We start from the raw sequence: 20,812 nt of genomic DNA, 5'->3' as shown, positions 1-20,812 counted from the left end.
AAAAGGAAAGATAAGAAATCATATTTTGCATTAAAAACATTTAAGCCAGTTTAAGAATATGAAATATTTTTTGGATTGTGACATTATTTTCAGAAACAAAATGAACACTTTTTATACTATATCTTCCATTATGGTGTTACCAAAAACATCATTCTCATTACAGTAATATAATGAAAAAAATATCCTGTCCAATAATATTTTATTATTATTAATAATATTTATTTAATATAATAATAATTAAATAAATCCTTCATTGTTATAACTCCTAAAATAGGCTTCATTTTCTTTTATGCAAAATATAATTTATTGTTCTTTCTTTTTTATTTTGGTGTGAAATATGGCCTGGATGGTGTTCTTTTGAGCTTCACCTTGGTGGGAAAATGTCTATTTGTTGCATTTGCATCATTTTAGCATTAAACTTCACCTCAATGAATGCTAATTTTAGTGCCTTGTTTTGTATTACAAATTTAACTGAATTTAAAAGAGACAAATTATACCAAATATGTAGTTTTGCATACAAGATATAACACAAAGATTCTAATCCGTGTTGAAGTTGTAATTGAGAGACTGAAGTTCAGATTATTCTGTGTAGTAGCTTCTAATGACATCTGGAACCCATAGATATGAATGTATCCTACTGTTAATCGTTCACTTCTGCCGTCGTCTGCGGGGAATTTGTGGGAGTTTATGCGTCTCATCTCAAAGTATTATTTTATTAAAGGAACATATGGGATTAAATACAATTTAAGATACAGAAAATCATTTCTACTTGTTCTTTAATTTGTTAAATCAAAGGAAAATATGTGTTTACAGTTTTGAAAGTAAAACCATGACACGGCTTCCACTGTAAACACATATGTGACCCTGGAGCACAAAACCAGTCGCTGGAGTATATTTGCAGCAATAGCCAAAAATACATTGCATGGGTCAAAATTATCCATTTTTCTTTTATACCAAAAATCATTAGGATATTAAGTAAAGATCATGTTCCATGAAGATATTTGGTAAATGTCCTACTGTAAATATATCAAAACTTCATTTTTGATTAGTAATATGCATTGCTAAGAACTTAATTTGAACAACTTTAAAGGTGATTTTCTCAATATTTTTTTTTGCACCCTCAGATTCCAGATTTTCAAATAGTTGTATCTCAGACAAATATTGTCCTATCATAACAAACCATACATCAATGGAAAGCTTATTTATTCAGCTTTCAGACGATGTATAATCTCATTTTTGAATTATTGACACTTATGACTGGTTTTGTGGTCCAGGGTCATATATTTCCTTCATTTTTACACTGATAAATCGAAGCTATATTCTCTGGTGTCAATAGAGTTTGTTTTTATTATTATTTAACCCAGAATATTTCTCTGAAGGAACCAGTCACATATAGCATTTTTGGAAATGTTTTGTAGTTAGGATGTCTGACTATTAGGTTTTAATCACAAAATAGTCACTACATAACCACTGACGATTCTAATAATCCACTTAAAGGAATAGTTTACACAAATGTGAACATTTACTGAAGATGTGCTCACACTCAGGCCATCCAAGATGTAGATGAGTTTGTTTCTTCATCAGAAATATAGAATCACATCCCTCTGGGGGAAGTCGTGGCCTAATGGTTAGAGAGTCGGACTCGTAATCGAAAGGTTGCGGGTTCGAGTCCCCGGCCGGCAGGGATTGTAGGTGGGGGGAGTGAATGTCCAGCGCTCTCTCCACCCTCAATACCACGACTGAGGTGCCCTTGAGCAAGGCACCGAACCCCCAATTGCTCCCCGGGCGCTGCAGCATGGCTGCCCACTGCTCCGGGTGTGTGTTCACGGTGTGTGTGTGTGTGTGTGTGTGTGCATTTGTTCACTACTCACTGCTGTGTGTGTGCACTTGGATGGGTTAAACGCAGAGCACCAATTTCGAGTATGGGTCACCATACTTGACAATACGTCACGACTTTACTTTTTTTTTTCTTTTTTCTCTGCGGTGAATGGGTGCCGTCAGAATGAGAGTCCAAACAGCTGATAAAAACATCTCTATAATCCACACCACTCCAGTCCATCAGTTAATGTCTTGAGAAGTGAAAAGTCCATCTACTGTTGTCTCTCGCATCAAAATCCACCCACATATTTCTTTAGAGATGTTTTGGATTATTGTTATTTGGATTTATCTACTCTCATTCTGACGGCACCCATTCACTGCAGAGTGATGTGATGCTATATTTCTGATGAAGAAACAAACTCATCTACATCTTAGATGGCCTGAGGGCGAGTACCCTTCAGCATATTACAATTTTTAGGTGAACTATTGCTTTAACAGAACTCAAAGATGTGATATTGTTCATCTAAATAGCTGTGACAATATTGTGCAATTCTCAACCCTTTGAATTCAGAATTGGAAATGAGTATCTGATATTGTCTTGCTCACTCTCAGAGACGATTCTAGACAATATTGTAACTGCTGTATTATGATATTGTGATGATATACTATACTAATTATGTTTTTTCTGTTTTGCATGAAAGTCTTAAGTGTCTTTCAATCATTTTAAAAGGCGAGTTTTGAAAACTCGTGAAGGGGTGAATCTTTCTTATATTTTTAGAGACGTGTTGTCACTGGATCAGAAGTGATTTTCAGATCAAGAAAATGAATACAGTTCCTGGAGTCTGTTGGAACGGTGTGGCTTTCTGGATGCCTGATGATTTGTTGGATGCATTGGATAAATATACCAGCAAGTGCTTATTATATGAAAGCTTTTATATGACCCGATGTGCCAGAGATCTGTGCGTCATTCGGTCTCATCCGCTGTTGAGAAAACACTACTTTGAAAGTAGAAGATACTTGTTCTGGTTTGTTTTATTAAATTCACTATGAATATGCCTTCTTTGATAACTCCGTTGTAATAATCTGTCGCTGTCTCCTAATCGCTATATGTGCCAAAAGAAGCTGCGGTGGAAATCTAGGGATCATATGATATCCTTATGTGTTTTAATTACTCATGTACACTGGTCGAATGTTGTGCCTTTTGTTTATTGTGAGATTTTCTATCATATCAATTGATCTGACGCTTTTCTATTTCTGTTCATCAGTCATTATTTTAGTGTCCCTTTACAGTATTATCATTTACCCAATGTGAAATCAGCTATGCATATTTGTTTTCTCCTGTAACACTGTCACATTTTGTTTTGTGAGTATTGTTATTGTTTCAATTCATGCAATTATATACAAATAAATTTGGTGTTTTAATGCACTGAATATTTTTCCTCCTGATGTTGTTTATTATTAAATGAATATTTAAACATATTTGCCTAGACGTTTGTACACAAAACAGTATTTTTATTTAATCTTATCGGCTGTATCTAACAATTAAAGTCATATAACAATATCAGTGTTGACACAATCTGCTAAATATATAGGCCAGTGCTTCTCAAAGTCCGGACTTCAATCCGGACCCGCTTCTATTTCATATTTCAAGAACACTAATTATATTTCATACTTTGATAAACGCACGTTAAACTTGTAAATCATTTGTTTATTTATTCTTATTTTTTTATGTCTTTTGGAGAAGGTCCGAAATTGCAGGCGAGATATTGAAACGTTTCCTTCATGATATTTGTTGTCATCATGACATCCAGTGAGCGTATGACGTTTGACGTAATCGGGCGACATTTCACGCTAATATTTTAATTTTTTTGTTTTGTTTTGCTATCACTTATATTATGGCAATTTGTCTTATAGCAGTGCCCAGTGTATACATTTATTTGTGGCGGCTTGCCACAATATCAAAACTGACCGCTACAAATAGATTTTCCAAAAGGCTTATACTTCGTTGAATAAACTGAGCACTGCGCGTTTCAAAAATAAAATGCTGCGCGGGTGTTTTTATATGAACGTATCTTTTAAAAGAACCGTCCGTTTTCTTCAGAAAAGCTTTGATGTCAATTTTCATTTGGTCTTTCCTGTAATGGCTGATAGTAGCGCTTATTTGATTACAGTCGTTACCGGGGAAACAGCTATATATCACGCTCCAACAGCGCCTCCTGCTGGCAGAGAATCAACTTGCATTTGCTAGTCTGCGGGAAACACTGGTGTCTGTCAGCAAACATAAACAAAAAAGCATGCTTCAGAACTGTTTTGAGAAGGTGCTTAAGTTTTGAGCCATGTATTATTACTATGAATTAGGCTACTACTACTACTACTATTACTATATTGTGCCCTGCATTTACGCAAACTCTTTTTTGATATAAAGGGAAAAAAAGAGAAAATCGGCCCAAAAAATCAGCATCATATATCGGCCATAGGCTGCCCTGATTTCTAAATATCGGCATTGGCCAGAGAAAAAACATTATAGGTCGACTTCTACTGCTGACACTTAAATTAATTGTTTTGCCACTTTTGCACTTGTTATTAAAGTATTTTGAATGCAAAGGGAACCTTTTTTTTTTTTAAATGAGTGTTTATTTGTTATATGTTATGTATGTTTATTAAAAACACGTTTTGTAATAACCAATTGATCCGGACCTTTGACACTGATGAAAATTCAGATTTGGACCTTTGAATGTAGACTTTGAGAACCCCTGGCCTACACTAATTTTTTTTTGTGCAGAATTATTTTTATTTATTTTTTTAATATTGGTATACTTTAAAAGTTTAATTTGTGGCAGATTTATTTGGGGGGAATGTATTAAAATGTTGTTGTATTTTATTTTATGCTAAAAACTTTCAGTTTAAATAGAATTTTGGATTATTTCATTCACTGATAATTTGTTGAAAATTAGGGGGAAAAATCCTTTCAGGCCTGTTGAATATTTGTTGTAGAAGCGCTACGGAGGAAATACAAACTCAAACCCGCAGAAGCACGTGGCCGAGGATGGTAATGACTCCGGAAGTGACGACTTAAAGCCTTTCCAAATCGAGGCCGGCAAGATGGCGGCGGACACGCAGGTTGGTGTGATTCGATCCGCGGCATGAACATTAAAACGCTAACTTTTCTTCAGTATCTCACCTCTTTCTTATGAGTTTTCTAAGAAGATGATGCATGATCTACGAGCGCGTGCTGTTCAGATACACTAGAAAACGCTGCGCGCGCGCGCTAGTGCGTGAAGGTGTTAATAATGATACATTAATGATACCACAGTTGCATAACACACGCATTTATTATGATTTCACGGTAATATGACAGAGAACGAGACTTAATTGTGCATCTGCTGATCTCAAACACGCATTCACTTCAGACTCTAACGAGAAAGTGCCAGAAGTACCATGTTTAAGGACACAGTATCATGGTAAAACCATGTTTTGTTTTGTTATTTTGGAAATATAGCACTGTAATATCACGGTAATCTTCAAAATGCCGTGCTACATAAACCTGATCAAACAATCACCTGATACCATCACTGTAGGAGTCACTTATGTAAATATAATTCATGCCTGAACTGCTAATGAGTGAATATCCCTCTGTCGGTATATGAGCCATTTGTATTGTTGTTTTATGACAGTGGTGACTAATACAATGCCAACGCATGCTTTATTATAGTAACACTACATGGAGTGATGCATATTGTGTCGGTAACAGTGTTTACCATGGTAAAGTGTAATATGATTTAGCTGCATGTGTCTGATCAGCAGTGCTGGAGGGTTTACCACAGTAAGTACTGATGGCTGCTATCTGTGTGTTTGCAGGGGCAGGTTTCAGACACACTGAAGAGATTCGCTGTGAAAGTCACCTCATCCAGCGTTAAAGAGCGCAAAGCAATTCTTGGAGAGTTGAAGGAATGTGTGAAAGGAAAGGGTGAGTTTATCAGACTAAAGATGTTCTGTGTCATTACAGTGACCAAACACTGTTAAAGCATCAGTTGTTCACTATATTCTGTTATTAGAAATCATGCACTACATGTTTTTAAAGTCCATTATGCTCACCAAGGCTACATATATTTGATCAAAAATACAGTAAAAACAGAAATCTTGTCAAATAACGGTTTTCTATTTGAATATATGTTAAAATGTAATTTATCCAGTTTAACTCATAAATTACAGAAATCATTCTAATATGTTAATTTGCCGCTCAATAAACATTTCAGATTATTATCAAACAGATGTGTTGCTTCATATCTTTTTGGAAACTGTGATGCATTTTATTTTTCTGAATTCTTTGATGAACATTAATTTCAAAAGAACAGTGTTTATTTGAAGTAGAAACATTATACATGTCTTTACTGTCACGTTTGATCAGTTTAATGCCATTTTGCTGAATAGAAGTATTAATTTCTTTAAAAACGTTTTGAGCAGTAGTGTCTGTTTACTCTGCATGCACACACGTGCATATTCAGATATGAGTTTGGAGTGATGTGAAACCCTCTAATGCTTTGTGGTTAAATTCTCTCCTCAGATCTTCCTGAGCCGGCCATTAAAGGACTGTGTAAGCTCTTCTATCTCACTCTGCACAGATACAGGTGAGTGTGAGCCGTTTCCTCTCCTCTGTCCACTAAAGCATGTTCTTCTTCTGAAGGTTGGTTTGATTTCTCCTCTCAGGGATGCTGCGTCTCGGCGAGCTTTGCTCTCGGTCATCGAGGTGCTCGTCCAATCACAGCCTGATGCCATTGCGACCAACCTCCCTCCCGGTCTGCTGAGCTGCGGGGTGGTCAGCAAGGGCACGATGCCCGGGTGAGTGACCACACTTATACAGAACACTGTGATTTCCGTAATGTGCCAAACATGGACAGAATTGTGGAATCCAATCATAAAAAAACTATTTTTTTTTCATAGTATAACATGGAATGTCAGGAAATTATATAAAATGTAGATAAATAAATCAAAAGTGGGGTGGTACAGGGAATCAGATCATGACATAAACTAGTGTTTGTGAATATTAATTCGCAAAAAGATTATTTAAATATGAAGTCTGCATCTCCAGACAGTCACTTTAACAGCATTTCACCATTTAATTTGAGAGACTATCGCTACGTTATATATACAAACAGACCTGTCAATAAAAAAAAATATAAAATATATTACTATAGTGCGGTAGAATGTACATATTAAAGTAATAATGATAATTAAAATTATTAAATTATAATTAGCGACTAAATCTTTAAGGAATATCATTATTTTTTTTATTTAAAGTTTTCTTTCTTTTTTTAATAGTAAGCCATAAATATAGAAAACATGGAATTTGTGGGAGGGGCATTAAATGGATATGTAGGGCCCTAAAAATTTAATTGTTGTTAAAAATGTAATTAATTGCTGTAAAACTGTATATGCCGTATGATTTTAATTGATTAGACATACTTTTTGATTACTTTACTTTAAACTGAATCCAGAATTTTTTTTATAGGATTTCATTGGGCCTTAATGTAATTTTTGCTAATGTTTTAATAAATTGTTGTTAAATTGTATAAGTTTTATGATTTTAATTAATTAGACATGTTTTTAAATTACAACAATATAATTTAGAAAAATTCAAACAGAAAAAATGGGATTTGGGAAAAAATTAATTGGATTTCATAGGGCCCTAAAAATGTATTTCTTTATGAAACTTTTAATAAGTTGATGTTAAATTGTATGAATGTCATGACATTTGATTACTAAATTTAATTTAAACCTTAAAAAGGAATTCTGAAAAATTCAAACGTAATACACAGAATTTGGGAGAAAATAAAACGCATTTCATAGAGCCCCAGGAATCCTATAGTTATCAGATGCAAATGACTCTATGATGAGCTACAATCAAGTATAATGTCAAAACATGTATGCAGGAAGAGCACGGCTTCAGGAGCCTGCTGCGCCCTGCCCTGGACCTGCTTAATCGTTCGGACCGTCTTCCCCTCCGCAGACAAAAGAGAAGGTGCCAACTGGAAGAAACTGGTCAGTTGTTTTGCCACTTAGACAGTTGCATTACTATCTTTATTAGTCATAGTTCAGATTAGCTATTGTTCAAAACCTGTACGTCTGTTTATTATTGTTTTGAAGTTTTTACATGCTGTCTGTCCAATCACATACTCTCTCTGTGTCTCCTCCAATCAGGTTGAGGTTCAGAGTTTGCTGCTGGCGGAGGCAGTGGGCGGAGCCTCAGGGAACGCTCTCAAGTCGATCAGCAAACGCTTTAACAAGCTGTTGAAGGAGGTAAAGCTAAATGAATTCAGTCTGAAGTCTCGTACACTACACTTAAAAAGACTGAGGATGCTAAGATTTCTGAGAGAGTTTCTTCTGCTCACCAAGGCTGCATTTATTTGATTAAAAATACAGTAATATTGTGAAATATTATTACAGTTTAAAATGGCTGTTTACTAATTTAATTTATTTTAAAATGTAGTTTATTTCTGTGATGCAGCGCTGAATTTTCAGCATCATTACTTCAGTCTTAAGTGTCACATGATCTTCAGAAATCATTCTAATATACTGATTTACTGCTCAAGAATCATTTCTGATTATTATCAATGTTGAAAACAGTTGTGCTGCTTAATATCTTTTTGGAAACTGTGATATGTTTGTTTTAAGGATTCTTTGATTGGATTGGATTGGATTCAATTTATTGTCATTGCACATGTAGGTACAAGGCAACGAAATGCAATAGAGAAGAAGAAATACAGCATAACATGAGGAAAGAGAGGAGAAAAAAAAGTGTCCTCGCACTGCGTTCTTGGAAGAGAGTGCAGTGTGAGAACAGACAAAAAACCTCAGCATAAAGCACAGTCAACACAGGAACATAACTTGCATAGTAATCCTAGTTCAGACGAAACAGCCATCCGGCCAGCAGCCATCACAGCGCAAACCCACGGACCCGTTAACACCTGACAGGATGAAGCGACGAAGGCGTGGGATGGGGTTAGGGAGGTGTATGAGTGTGTGTATGTGTAAGTTCGTGTGAGTTCGTATGCCTTGAAATCCGTTTCGCCAGCACTCCAAACCAGTCGACTCAGTTCGCAGGTTGTGATGCGACATAGCAATTGCCATGGAAACGTCCTTGGACAGAGCACAAGCGCCCGACAATAACAAGGTGTTTTTGGGAGGAGGGAATGGAAGAAAGAGCGTCTCCCTGCAGTATTCACCGGAGAGTTGATACCAGAGCGTCCTTGCCAAGCCGTTCTGTTGTGGGAAGCCGGAAAGAGATAAGATTGTTTTGTCTTAGGGCGAACAGCTGTCTTCCAGTTTCACAGCTATTCTCATTGTCCATTCTGATCTCCATGTCCATCAATTTTTCATGACGGGCAGCCGTGAGAGGTTTTGGATAGCCAGTCCCGTCTCCTTAATTTTCTGATAATTTAGGGCAACGCCTAATCCAAATAGCAGAAACCCAGTTATCATTGTTCCGAATAAGAAGATGTCTTCAATGTCCTCCACGGAGAGAGCCGCCAGACACACGACCCGCCATCTCTCCCATGCGTCCATCGTGTAGCCAGCAGCAAACGTCCCAGCGGGACATTTCGGTTCTCCAGATCCCGCTTTCCTACTCGAGAAGATGGTGTCAATTGCATTTAGAGACCAGTTGATCAGATCCATAATTTCGGTTTTGTAAATAGTGCAGCGAGAGTCTCTTAAGAAGGACAGGACAATACAAGAGAGCAAGCAGGGAAGTTCAGGAGGGAGGGAGGGAAGAAAAATGCGACCGCCTTCGTACAGAGCCAAACGAGATGATGATGATGATGAATAGAAAATTCAAAAGAACTGCATTTATTTTATATTATTTTATAACTTTATAAATGTGTTTACTGTCACTTTTGTTTGATTTAATGCACCCTTATTGATTAAAAGTATTCGTATTGATCTAAACCTTTCTCTGCCAATGTTGAAGCTCATGTCTCTTCAATTTTTACTGTTGCTCAGATGAAATATAACACTAGTCTTTCTGTAATATGTTTAAAGTTGACACCCTGTAGTTTTACACTAATAGACGGTCTGTGCTTCTGCAGAACCCGGGTCTGGTGGATCAGTACATGAGCACTCTGCTGTGTTTGGATCAGAGCTGTGTGTCTGTGCCGCTGCTGGGATTGTGTGTGGATTTCTGCACTGCGCAGAGAGACATCGCCACTATCAACAAACACAAGGTGGAAAACTCAAGCCTGTGCTAAACCTGTCACGTGTCGACTGCACTGCTGCTTCTGATTCGGTCTTATTTCAGTAGTTTTATTTACCATAATAGTATTTACCATATTTGCTGGAACATAAGTTCCATTTTTTTTTTATCATCTCAAACATGCTCTGACTTATTCATAATGTAATATAAAAGAAAAAAATAATTTATGTAACAAATAATTTAGCAACCAAATGTTACTCTACATTGCGAATATGGAAACATTTGGATTAGTGCTGAAAAAGAGAGATACTTATGTTTATAATAAAGGCCTCAATAATGATTATAAAGTGTTTATAAAGTTTGTAAATGTTTCATTTGCCGATATTTTACATTATTGCTGAATTTAATAATAATGTGGCTTACACACCGATGCAACTTATCTGTTTTTTTTTCTCTCAACAATGCGAATTATACCCAGGTGTGACTTATTTCCTGGAAAATATGATATTAATATTTTGGATTTGATTGTTTTTATATTTTAAATTTTAGTTTAATATTTAGTAATTTTATTAGTTCTTTTGTCAACTTAATTTTTTTTTCGCTTTTGTTTTTTTTTAAGATTTCTGCTTTTTATATATTTAGCTTTATTCCGTTTAAGTAATTTCAGTACTTTATTTTAAACATTTATTTCATTGATTTTGAAGTGTTTTTTTTATTGTTATTTCAGTTTTATTTGATTTCAGCTTTATGCTGATGAATGAATACAGTTTTTAATAGTTTAACTATGAGTTTACCATTAGTTAACAGGTATTATGTAGTTCTAACAGCAGCAACGCTGTTGTGTTTCAGGCGGCTCTGTTGGACCTGTACATGAAGACGGTCCTCATGAGTAAGACCAGACCCCATCAGCACATTCTGGTGAGAATCTGCTTTGTCTTTGTTGTATAATTAGTCTTTGTAGTGTTGAAATCATAAATCCTAAAGCCGGATGTGTGTTTTCAGGAGAAGAGCGGCTCGATGCTTCGCCACATGTCTCACGTGGAGTTTAAGGAGCAGCTGCTGCCCACGTTACAGAAAGCTCTGCTGCGCAGCCCAGAGAACTCCATCCAGAGTGAGTCACGCAAACTAACACAGTCATTCATCAGGATACATGTGTCCAGATCATGATATCATCATTAGAGCTCAATCGTTGATGCTCAGAACTAATTATTATGAAAGAATGCTGCTGACAGTGTTATTTTAGTGTAATTGAGATACATTAATAGTTTTAATAACATTTTGACAGATTTGACTAATGCATTTCTGCTTAAAGGAGAAGACTCGGCTCTATATGTTTTGCGAGATCCTATCTTGTTTATATTATATAGATTCATTACACTGAGTGAAATATCTGCATCAATGCGGCGTGGCATGGAGTACAGCATGGAGTTGATCAGTTTGTGGCACTGCTCAGGTGTAATGGAGGCCCAGGTTGCTTTGATAGTGGCCTTCAGCTCATCTGCATTGTTGGGTCTGGTGTCTCTCATCTTCCTCTTGACAATACCCCACAGATTCTCTATGGGGTTCAGGTCAGGCGAGTTTGCTGGCCAATCAAGTACAGTAACACCACGGTCATTGAACCAGTTTTTGGTACCTTTGGCAGTGTGGGCAGGTGCCAAGTCCTGCTGGAAAATGAAATCAGCATCTCCATAAAGCTTGTCAGCAGAAGGAAGCATGAAGTGCTCTAAAATCTCCTGGTAGATGGCTGCGTTGACTGTGGACTTCAGAAAACACAGTGGACCAACACCAGCAGATGACCTGAAAGCCCAAATCATCACTGACTGTGGAAACTTCACACTGGACTTCAAGCAACATGGATTCTGTGCCTCTCCACTCTTCCTCCAGACTCTGGGAACTTGATTTCCAAATGAAATGCAAAATTTACTTTCATCTGAAAAGAGGACTTTGGACCACTAAGCAACAGTCCAGTTCTTTTCTCCACAGTCCATGTAAGACGCTTCTGATGATGTTTCTGTTTCAGAAGTGGCTTGGTAGCCCTTTTCCTGAAGACGTCTGAGCGTGGTTACTCTTGATGCACTGACTCCAGCTTCAGTCCACTCCTTGTGAAGCTCTCACAAGTGTTTGAATCAGCTTTGCTTGACAGTATTCTCAAGCTTGCGGTCATCCCTGTTACTTGTGCACATTTTCCTACACAATTTCTTCCTTCCAGTCAACTTTGCATTTAATATGCTTTGATACAGCACTCCTTGAACAGCCACCCCTTTCAGTAATGACCCTCTGTGACTTACCCTCTTTGTGGAGGGCGTCAATGTTCGTCTTCTGGATCATTGGCAAGTCAGCAGTCTTCTCCATTATTGTGGTTTCAAAGAACAAGAGATACCCAGAATTTATACTGTAGAGATGGTCATTAAATGAAACTCAAATATAAATATTTCATTAGCTGTTAGCTCTAATCATCTAAATTAAAACTTTAAGTGTTTTACTTTAAATATAATGAATCTAAAATATATGAAAGTTTCACTTTTTGAAATAAGTTACAAGAAAAAACTTTTTCACCATATTCTAATTTTCTGAGATGCACCTGTGTGTATATATATATAATAGCTTTATTTCAATTAATGGTTATTTTTAGTAACGGAAATATTTTTATAGTTTTAATTTGTTAACTATAATAACCCTGGTTGCTTTTTAACTTTATTAAAAGGGGGCAAATATAATAAAATTATGAAGTTGGCAAAAAATATTTCTGACAATCCACTGATGATTGCTTTTGAATGCATGTATTAGTTTATTAATGAATGAGTGAATGAAAATTTTTGAAAAAAAACATTTTGGATCTTGCTCTCTACCAAGCATGAACAAGCTATTACTTTAATTGTCACTGCTATTACTGATTTTTAATCTCTCAGCAATCCAGAATTCTGGCATATTATGTTTTATAGACACATTTCCATCTCTCTGTCATTCTTTCCTCCAGCGATCTCCTGCATGTTGGCGTCTCTCACTCTTGATCTGAGTCAGTACGCGCTGGACATCGGGAAGGGAATCTCCAGTGAGTGCTTGTCTGTATGATTGATGTTCGTCTGAGGTGTCGTGTGCAGGTTTAATGTAGTTTTCATGTGTTTTAGGTCAGCTGAAGGCCAATAACCCAGAGCTGATGGAGCAGGCGGTGACGGCCCTCCAGAATCTGGCCCAGCAGTGCAGTGACCCCAGCGCCGTCCAGGACCTTGTCAAACACCTCTTTGGCATCCTTGGAGGTCAGTGGATGCTTTCAGGGCTCCGGCAGTCATGGAATTTTAAAATGACCATTTTTGTGACTTGCAAAGCCATAAAATAGCATGCAAATTCATTAGTGATTTTAAAAATGTGCAGCTTTATTTATTTCATTGGTTATTTGTTGGTTTTAGAGATATTAGCGTGGAGTAAAAGTTGCTTTAACCCTCATTAACACATTCAGGTCCGTTTTGACACTGAAAAGATACATAAAAATTTCTAAAAACAACATAGTGTACATTTACTCAAAATACAATTTCTTTTATGTTTTATAACTTTTTTTAAAGAGCTATAACTGTTTTAAAAAATTATACACATTTTGTGTTCGGGTCATTTTGGAGCTGGTTACGTATGGCGTACCATTAGGTGCCAAAAATACTTTTTGTCAAATTATCTGTGAAGTTATATTAGTGTCAACTATTTAATCTTGTATATTTAATCATTAATGTAATTAGTCCTTCCCATATCTCACACATTTCTGGGACTGAATATTGTTGATAAACATGATAAACACCTATTGAACAACCATTGCAGCATGAAAAACTGATCACTTTTTTTCATCGTTAAGTTATCTATACATCTATCTATCTACAATTCATAATTTTCAAATTTCAAATAATTTTTCAATTTTTTGATTAATGAACAAGTGCTAGTAACTGTAATAACATGGTAACGTAGTGTTGTAATTCAGCTCAAGTCTGTTCAGTGTCGATGTCATTATCAGCTCAATTCAGTTCACTGACAGTGGTCTTTTAAACCCTAACTGTGTCAAAAATAGTGTACAATAATAAGCATTTCAATATATTAATTATGAGGTTTGAAACCAGACATACATGGAAAAGCACAATAAACTCAGCTCAGTCAAATTATTCATTTTATTGAGTTCATTAATGACTGGAAAGTCATGGGAACAATCATGAAGAAGTATGGGTTTATGGATACAAGAGATCTTGTACACAACCAGAATCAGCTAAATATTTCAAGCAGGATTTTGCTAATTTTCTGTTTTGTTTTGCTCAGGCTCCGAGGGGAAGCTCACTGTTGTGGCGCAGAAGATGAGCGTTCTGTCAGGTGAATATTCTGCCATTCTATCTCTCTCATACGCTCAGTTGGACTGTTTTAGTTGTACATGATTTTACATACTGTTTTTCTATTGTATTTAGAGAAAATTAGATCTTATGGCGATGAATCTTGAAAGTCTTTACCACTGCTAATTTGCATAAGGAAATGTGTTTTTGCATGCAACTGCACTGCTTAATTATTATGTAAACTTAAACTACATCTTTGTTGCACTCACATCTTGCATCTTTTGCAGCATCTCGCAAATGAACGCTGCATTTTTAGAACAAGCTAGAAGTTTCACTTTTAATAAACGTGCATCAAGACCTTATTTTTTTGTAAATGCAACATTTGAAAATCATCCCCTCAAGCGTAGCTCCCAAATCACATTCTTTCTTCTGAGTGAATCTGTGAGACTTTTGCATTCACGGAAGTGCCTGCTATCATGCTGATCATGGTTAACGAGTGTTTTTGAAACAGGAATCAGAAGTTGCAGTCATCATGGCGTCTCTGGCGCTTCCTCTCAGTCTCTGAGCTCCAGCGTGGCTGTGATGTTCATTCCATACCTGCAACAGGAAGGTGAGAACCGTACTGTTTTTTAATATACTTAAAAAAAAAATAGCTCTTTTAATATGCATTTTTCATGCCAATTCATACATGATTGAGTCTGCTTTCATAAATTAGAATTTGTAAGGGAACAATGAGTTTGTTTACAGAAAATCATAATTATGTCAAATTATTTGCATTAAAAAAACCTTCCTAACCTAGAATAGCTTTTGTTTTTTTCTGTCGACCGTTTTTAGAAAAAAGTGCTTGTTAAATGCACAAATGTAAATGCCAAATAAATATTGTTGAAGTAAAAACATTCAAAATAAAACTTTTACTAAAAAAGATTAAATATTGTATTTGTTTACCTGGATGTCATGTGACCAGTAAGCGATATCAGAGAGCTGTGAACATGCAAATATTACTATAATATTAAATATTATTAAATTTAATAACTCACAATTTCTGGCGGGGCTTCAAGTAAATGTTTAAGGTCAAACATTGACAAAAACAGTTTGGAAATCTATAAATATCAAGATTTTATTTATTTTTATCAATTTATTTATTTAATGGCTTAATATAGTTTTTTACTTGTTGCAAAATGTATATACGTTTGTAATTTGATGTGCATTAAACAGTCTTAAAGTTCTTAAACATGTACAAAAACCTAATATCTGCTGGTTGTTTTTCTCTCTCTCCTCATGTGTATGTGTGTGTTTGTAGTCCATGAGGGGACGCTGGTGCATGCGGTGTCTGTTTTATCTCAGTGGACGAGCCGTTTCACGGTGAACGTGCCTTCAGAGTCAAGAGAATGGTTTAAAAAAGCCTTCACCCTCAAGACATCCACGTCCCCTGTGCGCCACGCGTATCTCCAGGCCCTGATCGGGGCTTTCAAAGGTCAGTCGGGCTGCTGGGACACTTCAGATTTATCCTCCTGTTGCTGATGTTTAGCCAGAATGAACAGCATTTGTGTCTCTGTTCAGGCGACGCTCTCAGTCAGGCTGTGGACTTCCTGCCTCTCCTCATCCAGACTGTGGAGAAAGCTGCTGCTCAGAATACCCAGCATTCTCTGCTGTCTGAAGGCGTGGCTGCCTCTGTGCTGCTCTGTCGGCTGTCTGTACTCGACTCTGTGCCCGGTGAGCGCTCACACGGAGACCAATAGAGTTTTCCTGTGTCTCATGCTGGAAACGTTTATCTTCATGTTCCTCTGTGTCTTCAGAAGCGAAGCTGGCGTCCTTCTGGAACCTGATACTAGATGAAAAGAAGCCTCTGTTCACTATCGAGAAGTTCCTCTCTCAGGCCAGTGAAGAAGGTCAGAACTCTCCAGTTGTTGAATTGATCCAGTATATTTTTTTGCCAATGTTAATGTTGTCCTGTACCCGCAGCTCTGTGCACCGTCCTGCTGCTGTGTGAAAGACTGTTCCTGGATCAGCCACAAAGACTTAACAACAGCAAGTCTCAGTGAGTTGCTGCAATTTCCCCTGGGATGTTTTAAATAGAAGAATAGAATTTTTCATTATGTATTTATGAATTTATTTATTCAGTATATTATTTATTTATGCTACAAATGTCAATAATTATATAAATTAAGCATTTGTAAATCATTTTATTCTCGTAATGATTAAAGTTTCCTAAATTAGTATTTTTAAAGCGACACTAGGATCACTAAAAGTGGACTATGATATGCAAACTAAAGCCTAATGGGATCTTGTATCGCCCTAAAAATGTTTTAAAGAACGCACTTAAGCCACTTATTACACAGCTACTTACCAAATTAATATGCAAATTAATATAATAACACTGCTGATCACAAAAAAAGTATTCCAGAGAGAAGTTACAGCGGAAAAGTTATATTTCTATTCAAAAATGTACAATCTTATATTTTTCCACAAAAGACCAGGAATAGTCATTAAGAAAGTAAACAAGGTCAATTTTGACTTTCAACAATAGTGCAAAATCTTTACTTCATACATGCAGAAGTGATCATGTGACTCAAACGCTTGTCTGCTGTCCTCAGGATGTACCATCAGGCCACAGTGATGGCGCTGCTCTCCCGTCTGTGGCGTGTGCGTAAGCGTGCTCAGCAGACTGTGAAGAAACTCCTGTCCTCGCTGGGCGGCTCCAGCCTGGCACACGGCCTTCTGGGAGAACTGCGTGTCGTCATCAACAAACACAAGGTGAGGGATGGCGAGGAACTGAATGATTACTCTACACTCATGTGTATTGTATTGCTCACTCTTACGTCTCTTGAATCAGATTCTGCCGTCGGATGTTGTTTATACGGAGACGGGCGAGCTCACAGAGATCGGACGCTCTTACGTCGCCCCGCGGATCCTGCTGGACGCTCTGAGCGTGATCTGCTCGGTGGCGGCTCAGTGGAACGACCCGGCGGAGACTGAGAAACTGGCCCTGGATATTCTCATCGTAACACATCATCCGTCCATCGGTCCGTCTCTCTGATGTATCCGTACAGGAATATCCCAACAGCTGCTTCTGAATCCTGTGTTCATATCGCTTTTTCTCTTTCAGTGGCCCTCAGGTCTGAGATGTGGCCTTCTCTGCTGTCCACCATGAAGCTGGACGCTGCTGAATTCATCGATAAACACCTGGAGATGATTCTACCTCGCCTGCTAGAAGCCAACACAGATAATCAGGTCTGACTGGCTGCATTTACTGCTGCATTGTTATTTTTAGTGCTGTAGATATATATCACTATACAACAATTTAAACAATGATCAACACTGATATACAAAGAGTGCATCAAATATGGTAAACCCACCCGGAAGCTCACCCTTTTGAGCTTTCATGTTTATTAATTAAGTATCGTATAGATTTTATAGTAATTACATTGATCAACTAAAACTAGAATACATTATTTAATAAAATGCAATACTTTAAATATTTTGTCTAACAAAACACTGTATTTTTAGCAAAGCGGAATCATGAATTTTTCTATTCTTTTCTGGTTAATGAGCGTTTTTGTTAGCTGGATAGCATGTGTCTGTGGAAGCTTTTTTCCACCATGGATTAAAAACAAAAAAGATAATTGCTGCAATTTCACAGTTCAGACTTTTTTGTCACAATTCTGAAAAAGTCCAAATTCAGAAATAAATAGAATTGCGAGATATAAATGCAAAATTGCATGTTTACATCTCACAACTTTGACCCTTTTTTTCCTCAGAATTCAAGTTCATATGTCACATATCTGTTTATCTTGCAATTTTTAGTTTTTTCTGAGAATTTGAGTTTATATCTCGCAATTCTGCATTTATAGCGCAAAATTCAGAGTTTACATTTCACACTTGAGTCTTTTTGTGACTTTTTCTTATGAGATAGTCACAATTACTTTAAAAAAAAAAATGTATTCTGTAAAAAAAACAAAAAAAAAAACAATTGCGAGTCCTGAGAAAAAAAGTCAGAATTGTGAGAAAGTCAACAAGATTCTGTTTATATCTCACAATTATTATTATTTAAAAAAAATATATATTTTTTACAGAATTGTGAGAGTTTTCACTTTGTTTTATTCCGTGGTGTAAACAGGATTCCATATATGTCATAGAAGTAATAATTTTAAACTTAACAATATGTCATGTTACACTCTAGTCACATTGTGTTGTCACATAATAGGACATTCGGCCAGATTTATGTTGCGTTTATGATTGATATTGTGCATCTCTCTCCGTAGGCTGTTCAGAATGCTGTCGGTTCTCTGTCTCGTCTGTCTCCCACCAAACTGCTGCCGCGTGTCATGGATCATGTGACCCAGCACTTGTCCAATCCGGAGCTGAGGCAGGTGATGCGTCAGGAGTATGCAATCATGCAAACACCAGAGGGAGAACTTCACGACAAGAGCGTCATTATGAGGTAAAGTCAACTGAACAAGACGGAGTGAATAAACATTCCGAGATGAAAGAATGAGAATCACATGGATCGGGTAATTTCTTGTCTTGTTTTTGGCAGCGCTCAGCAGGAGAGCACAAAGAAAGGCAACATGAAAAGAGAGAATAAGGCATATTCCTTCAAAGAGCAGATCATTGAACTGGAGCTTCAAGAGGTGAAAGAGAGAAATACAACAAATGATTCATTCATTCATTCATTCAGGACTCGACATTGTTTACTACTGCAGACGGTGTAGTTACTGTACACTGTTTAGTCAAAAATAGTATTTACAGTACACAGCGAGAAACACTTCCAACTGAAATGCACAACATGCTCACCTCACTGCATAACCTGTTGATTTTTGAGTGATGTCTAGTTGTCATCTTGAAAATAAACCATTATTTTGCAATTTTATAAAACAATATTTTGCATAAAAATAGTAGTCCGATTCTTTTTTTTTTTTTTTTTTTTTAAGTATTATAATATTTTGTAAAATATATAATGAATGAGTTTATATTTCAGCAATTTTTGTGCATCTTGCAATTCTGTATATTTTATACATATTAAAAAGTATCCAGTAATAATAATTTCTAAAAAAAAAAATGTTTGTGATGAACTAAAATATATTAAATTATAAATAAAGTCAGTCAAGTCAAGTCTGCTTTATTGTCAATATATATTGTCAATATATTAGATATATTAAATAACTAAGATACATTAAAATGATCAAATATATAAAAATAGATCAATATACATATACAACTTTTGGGAATCAGATTAAAATAAATAAATATCTGGGCTGTTTTGGCTCTACTTAATCAGTCACACTGGAAAGGAAACAAGCACATTGCATTGTGGGATACTGTATCTGGTGCAGTGCTCTCTGTTTTATACTGATTGAGCTCCCCCTTTTGTTTGCCTTGTAGGAGATCAAGAAGAAGAAAGGCATCAAAGAGGAGATCCAGCTGACCAGCAAGCAGAAGGAGATCATGCAGAACCAGCTGGAGAAAGAGTCAGGCATCCGCAAGCGTTTGCAGGAGGTGAGAGGTCATATGGTACCAAAGACCACCTGAGATACGCCCAGCATTGTGAACAAACCACTGAGCCGTGTCTCTGTCTCTCTTGCTCTGTCTCAGCTGGACATGGAGATGCAGTGTGCAGTCGGTCTGCTGGAGGCGGCTCTGGCCCGTCGTCCTCCTCTGATCTGGATGCATCTTCCTGGAGTTCTGCAGGTTATTCTGCCCCTCCTTCAGTCTCCTCTGGCTGCTCCCCGCCTCAAACAGGTCTTCCTGCACATCGGCGTTACTCTCATGCCTAAAGAACTGCACTACCTGGGTATGCCTTCCTTTTCCTGTTTGTTTATAACCATTTACTCTTATTTAATGTCTTCACTTGTTTTTGTTGTCCTTGTTTTCACATATAAATTGTTGTTGTTTTTTATTGCACATAAACATTTATTACTGCCCAACATTGTTTTTGCATATGTGACCCTGGAGCACAAAAGCAGTCTGAAGTCGCTGGGGTATATTTGTAGCAATAGCCAACAATACATTGTATGGGTCAAAATTATCCATTTTTCTTTTATGCCAAAAGTAAAATTCATGTTCCATGAAGATATTTTGTAAATTTCCTACTGTAAATGTATCAAAACTTCATTTTTGATCAGTAATATGCATTGCTAAGAACTTCATTTGAACAACTTTAAAGGCGATTTTCTCAATATTTAGTTTTTTTTTTGCACCCTCATATTCCAGATTTTCAAATAGTTGTATCTCAGCCAAATATTGTCCTAACAAACCATACATCAATTCAGCTTTCAGATGAAAATTGACACTTAAGACTGGTTTTGTGGTCCAGGGTCACATATCAATAACAGATGTCGTATTTTTGTTTTAGTGTGTGATTGTGGCTCAAGTGAATATGCATTTGTGTAAATAAAATAAAATTTAAAAAGTGTATCATCTCAACAGCTAAAACAATTGACATTTTAAAAGTGAATATGTATTTGTGTAAATTAAATTACATTTTAAAAGAAATGTTATTTCAACA

General features: G+C 36.6%; 1 protein-coding gene across 2 annotated transcripts in view; it reads left to right on the top strand.

The window, feature by feature from the left end:
• Positions 1–4,890: 4,890 nt before the first annotated feature.
• The window catches only part of LOC306848685 (stalled ribosome sensor GCN1-like), a 45,296-nt gene continuing 29,374 nt past the window's right edge, over positions 4,891–20,812 (top strand). For both annotated transcript variants that reach the window (XM_079383379.1, XM_079383378.1), the window contains exons 1-24: positions 4,891–4,938; positions 5,677–5,785; positions 6,383–6,446; positions 6,526–6,657; positions 7,749–7,857; positions 8,017–8,115; positions 9,903–10,037; positions 10,856–10,924; positions 11,009–11,117; positions 12,984–13,058; positions 13,135–13,263; positions 14,300–14,350; positions 14,819–14,917; positions 15,608–15,781; positions 15,868–16,020; positions 16,104–16,196; positions 16,270–16,345; positions 16,902–17,061; positions 17,141–17,330; positions 17,414–17,538; positions 18,570–18,748; positions 18,845–18,938; positions 19,690–19,803; positions 19,900–20,098. In XM_079383379.1, the coding sequence (XP_079239505.1) occupies positions 4,921–4,938; positions 5,677–5,785; positions 6,383–6,446; positions 6,526–6,657; positions 7,749–7,857; positions 8,017–8,115; positions 9,903–10,037; positions 10,856–10,924; positions 11,009–11,117; positions 12,984–13,058; positions 13,135–13,263; positions 14,300–14,350; positions 14,819–14,917; positions 15,608–15,781; positions 15,868–16,020; positions 16,104–16,196; positions 16,270–16,345; positions 16,902–17,061; positions 17,141–17,330; positions 17,414–17,538; positions 18,570–18,748; positions 18,845–18,938; positions 19,690–19,803; positions 19,900–20,098 (2,755 nt within the window). In that variant the 5' untranslated portion in view covers positions 4,891–4,920. The remainder of the gene's footprint in view (positions 4,939–5,676; positions 5,786–6,382; positions 6,447–6,525; positions 6,658–7,748; positions 7,858–8,016; positions 8,116–9,902; positions 10,038–10,855; positions 10,925–11,008; positions 11,118–12,983; positions 13,059–13,134; positions 13,264–14,299; positions 14,351–14,818; positions 14,918–15,607; positions 15,782–15,867; positions 16,021–16,103; positions 16,197–16,269; positions 16,346–16,901; positions 17,062–17,140; positions 17,331–17,413; positions 17,539–18,569; positions 18,749–18,844; positions 18,939–19,689; positions 19,804–19,899; positions 20,099–20,812) is intronic.

Source organism: Barbus barbus, assembly GCF_936440315.1.
Source record: "Barbus barbus genome assembly, chromosome: 28".
Classification (NCBI taxonomy): domain Eukaryota; kingdom Metazoa; phylum Chordata; class Actinopteri; order Cypriniformes; family Cyprinidae; genus Barbus; species Barbus barbus.
This window is presented reverse-complemented; position numbering and strand designations above follow the sequence as displayed.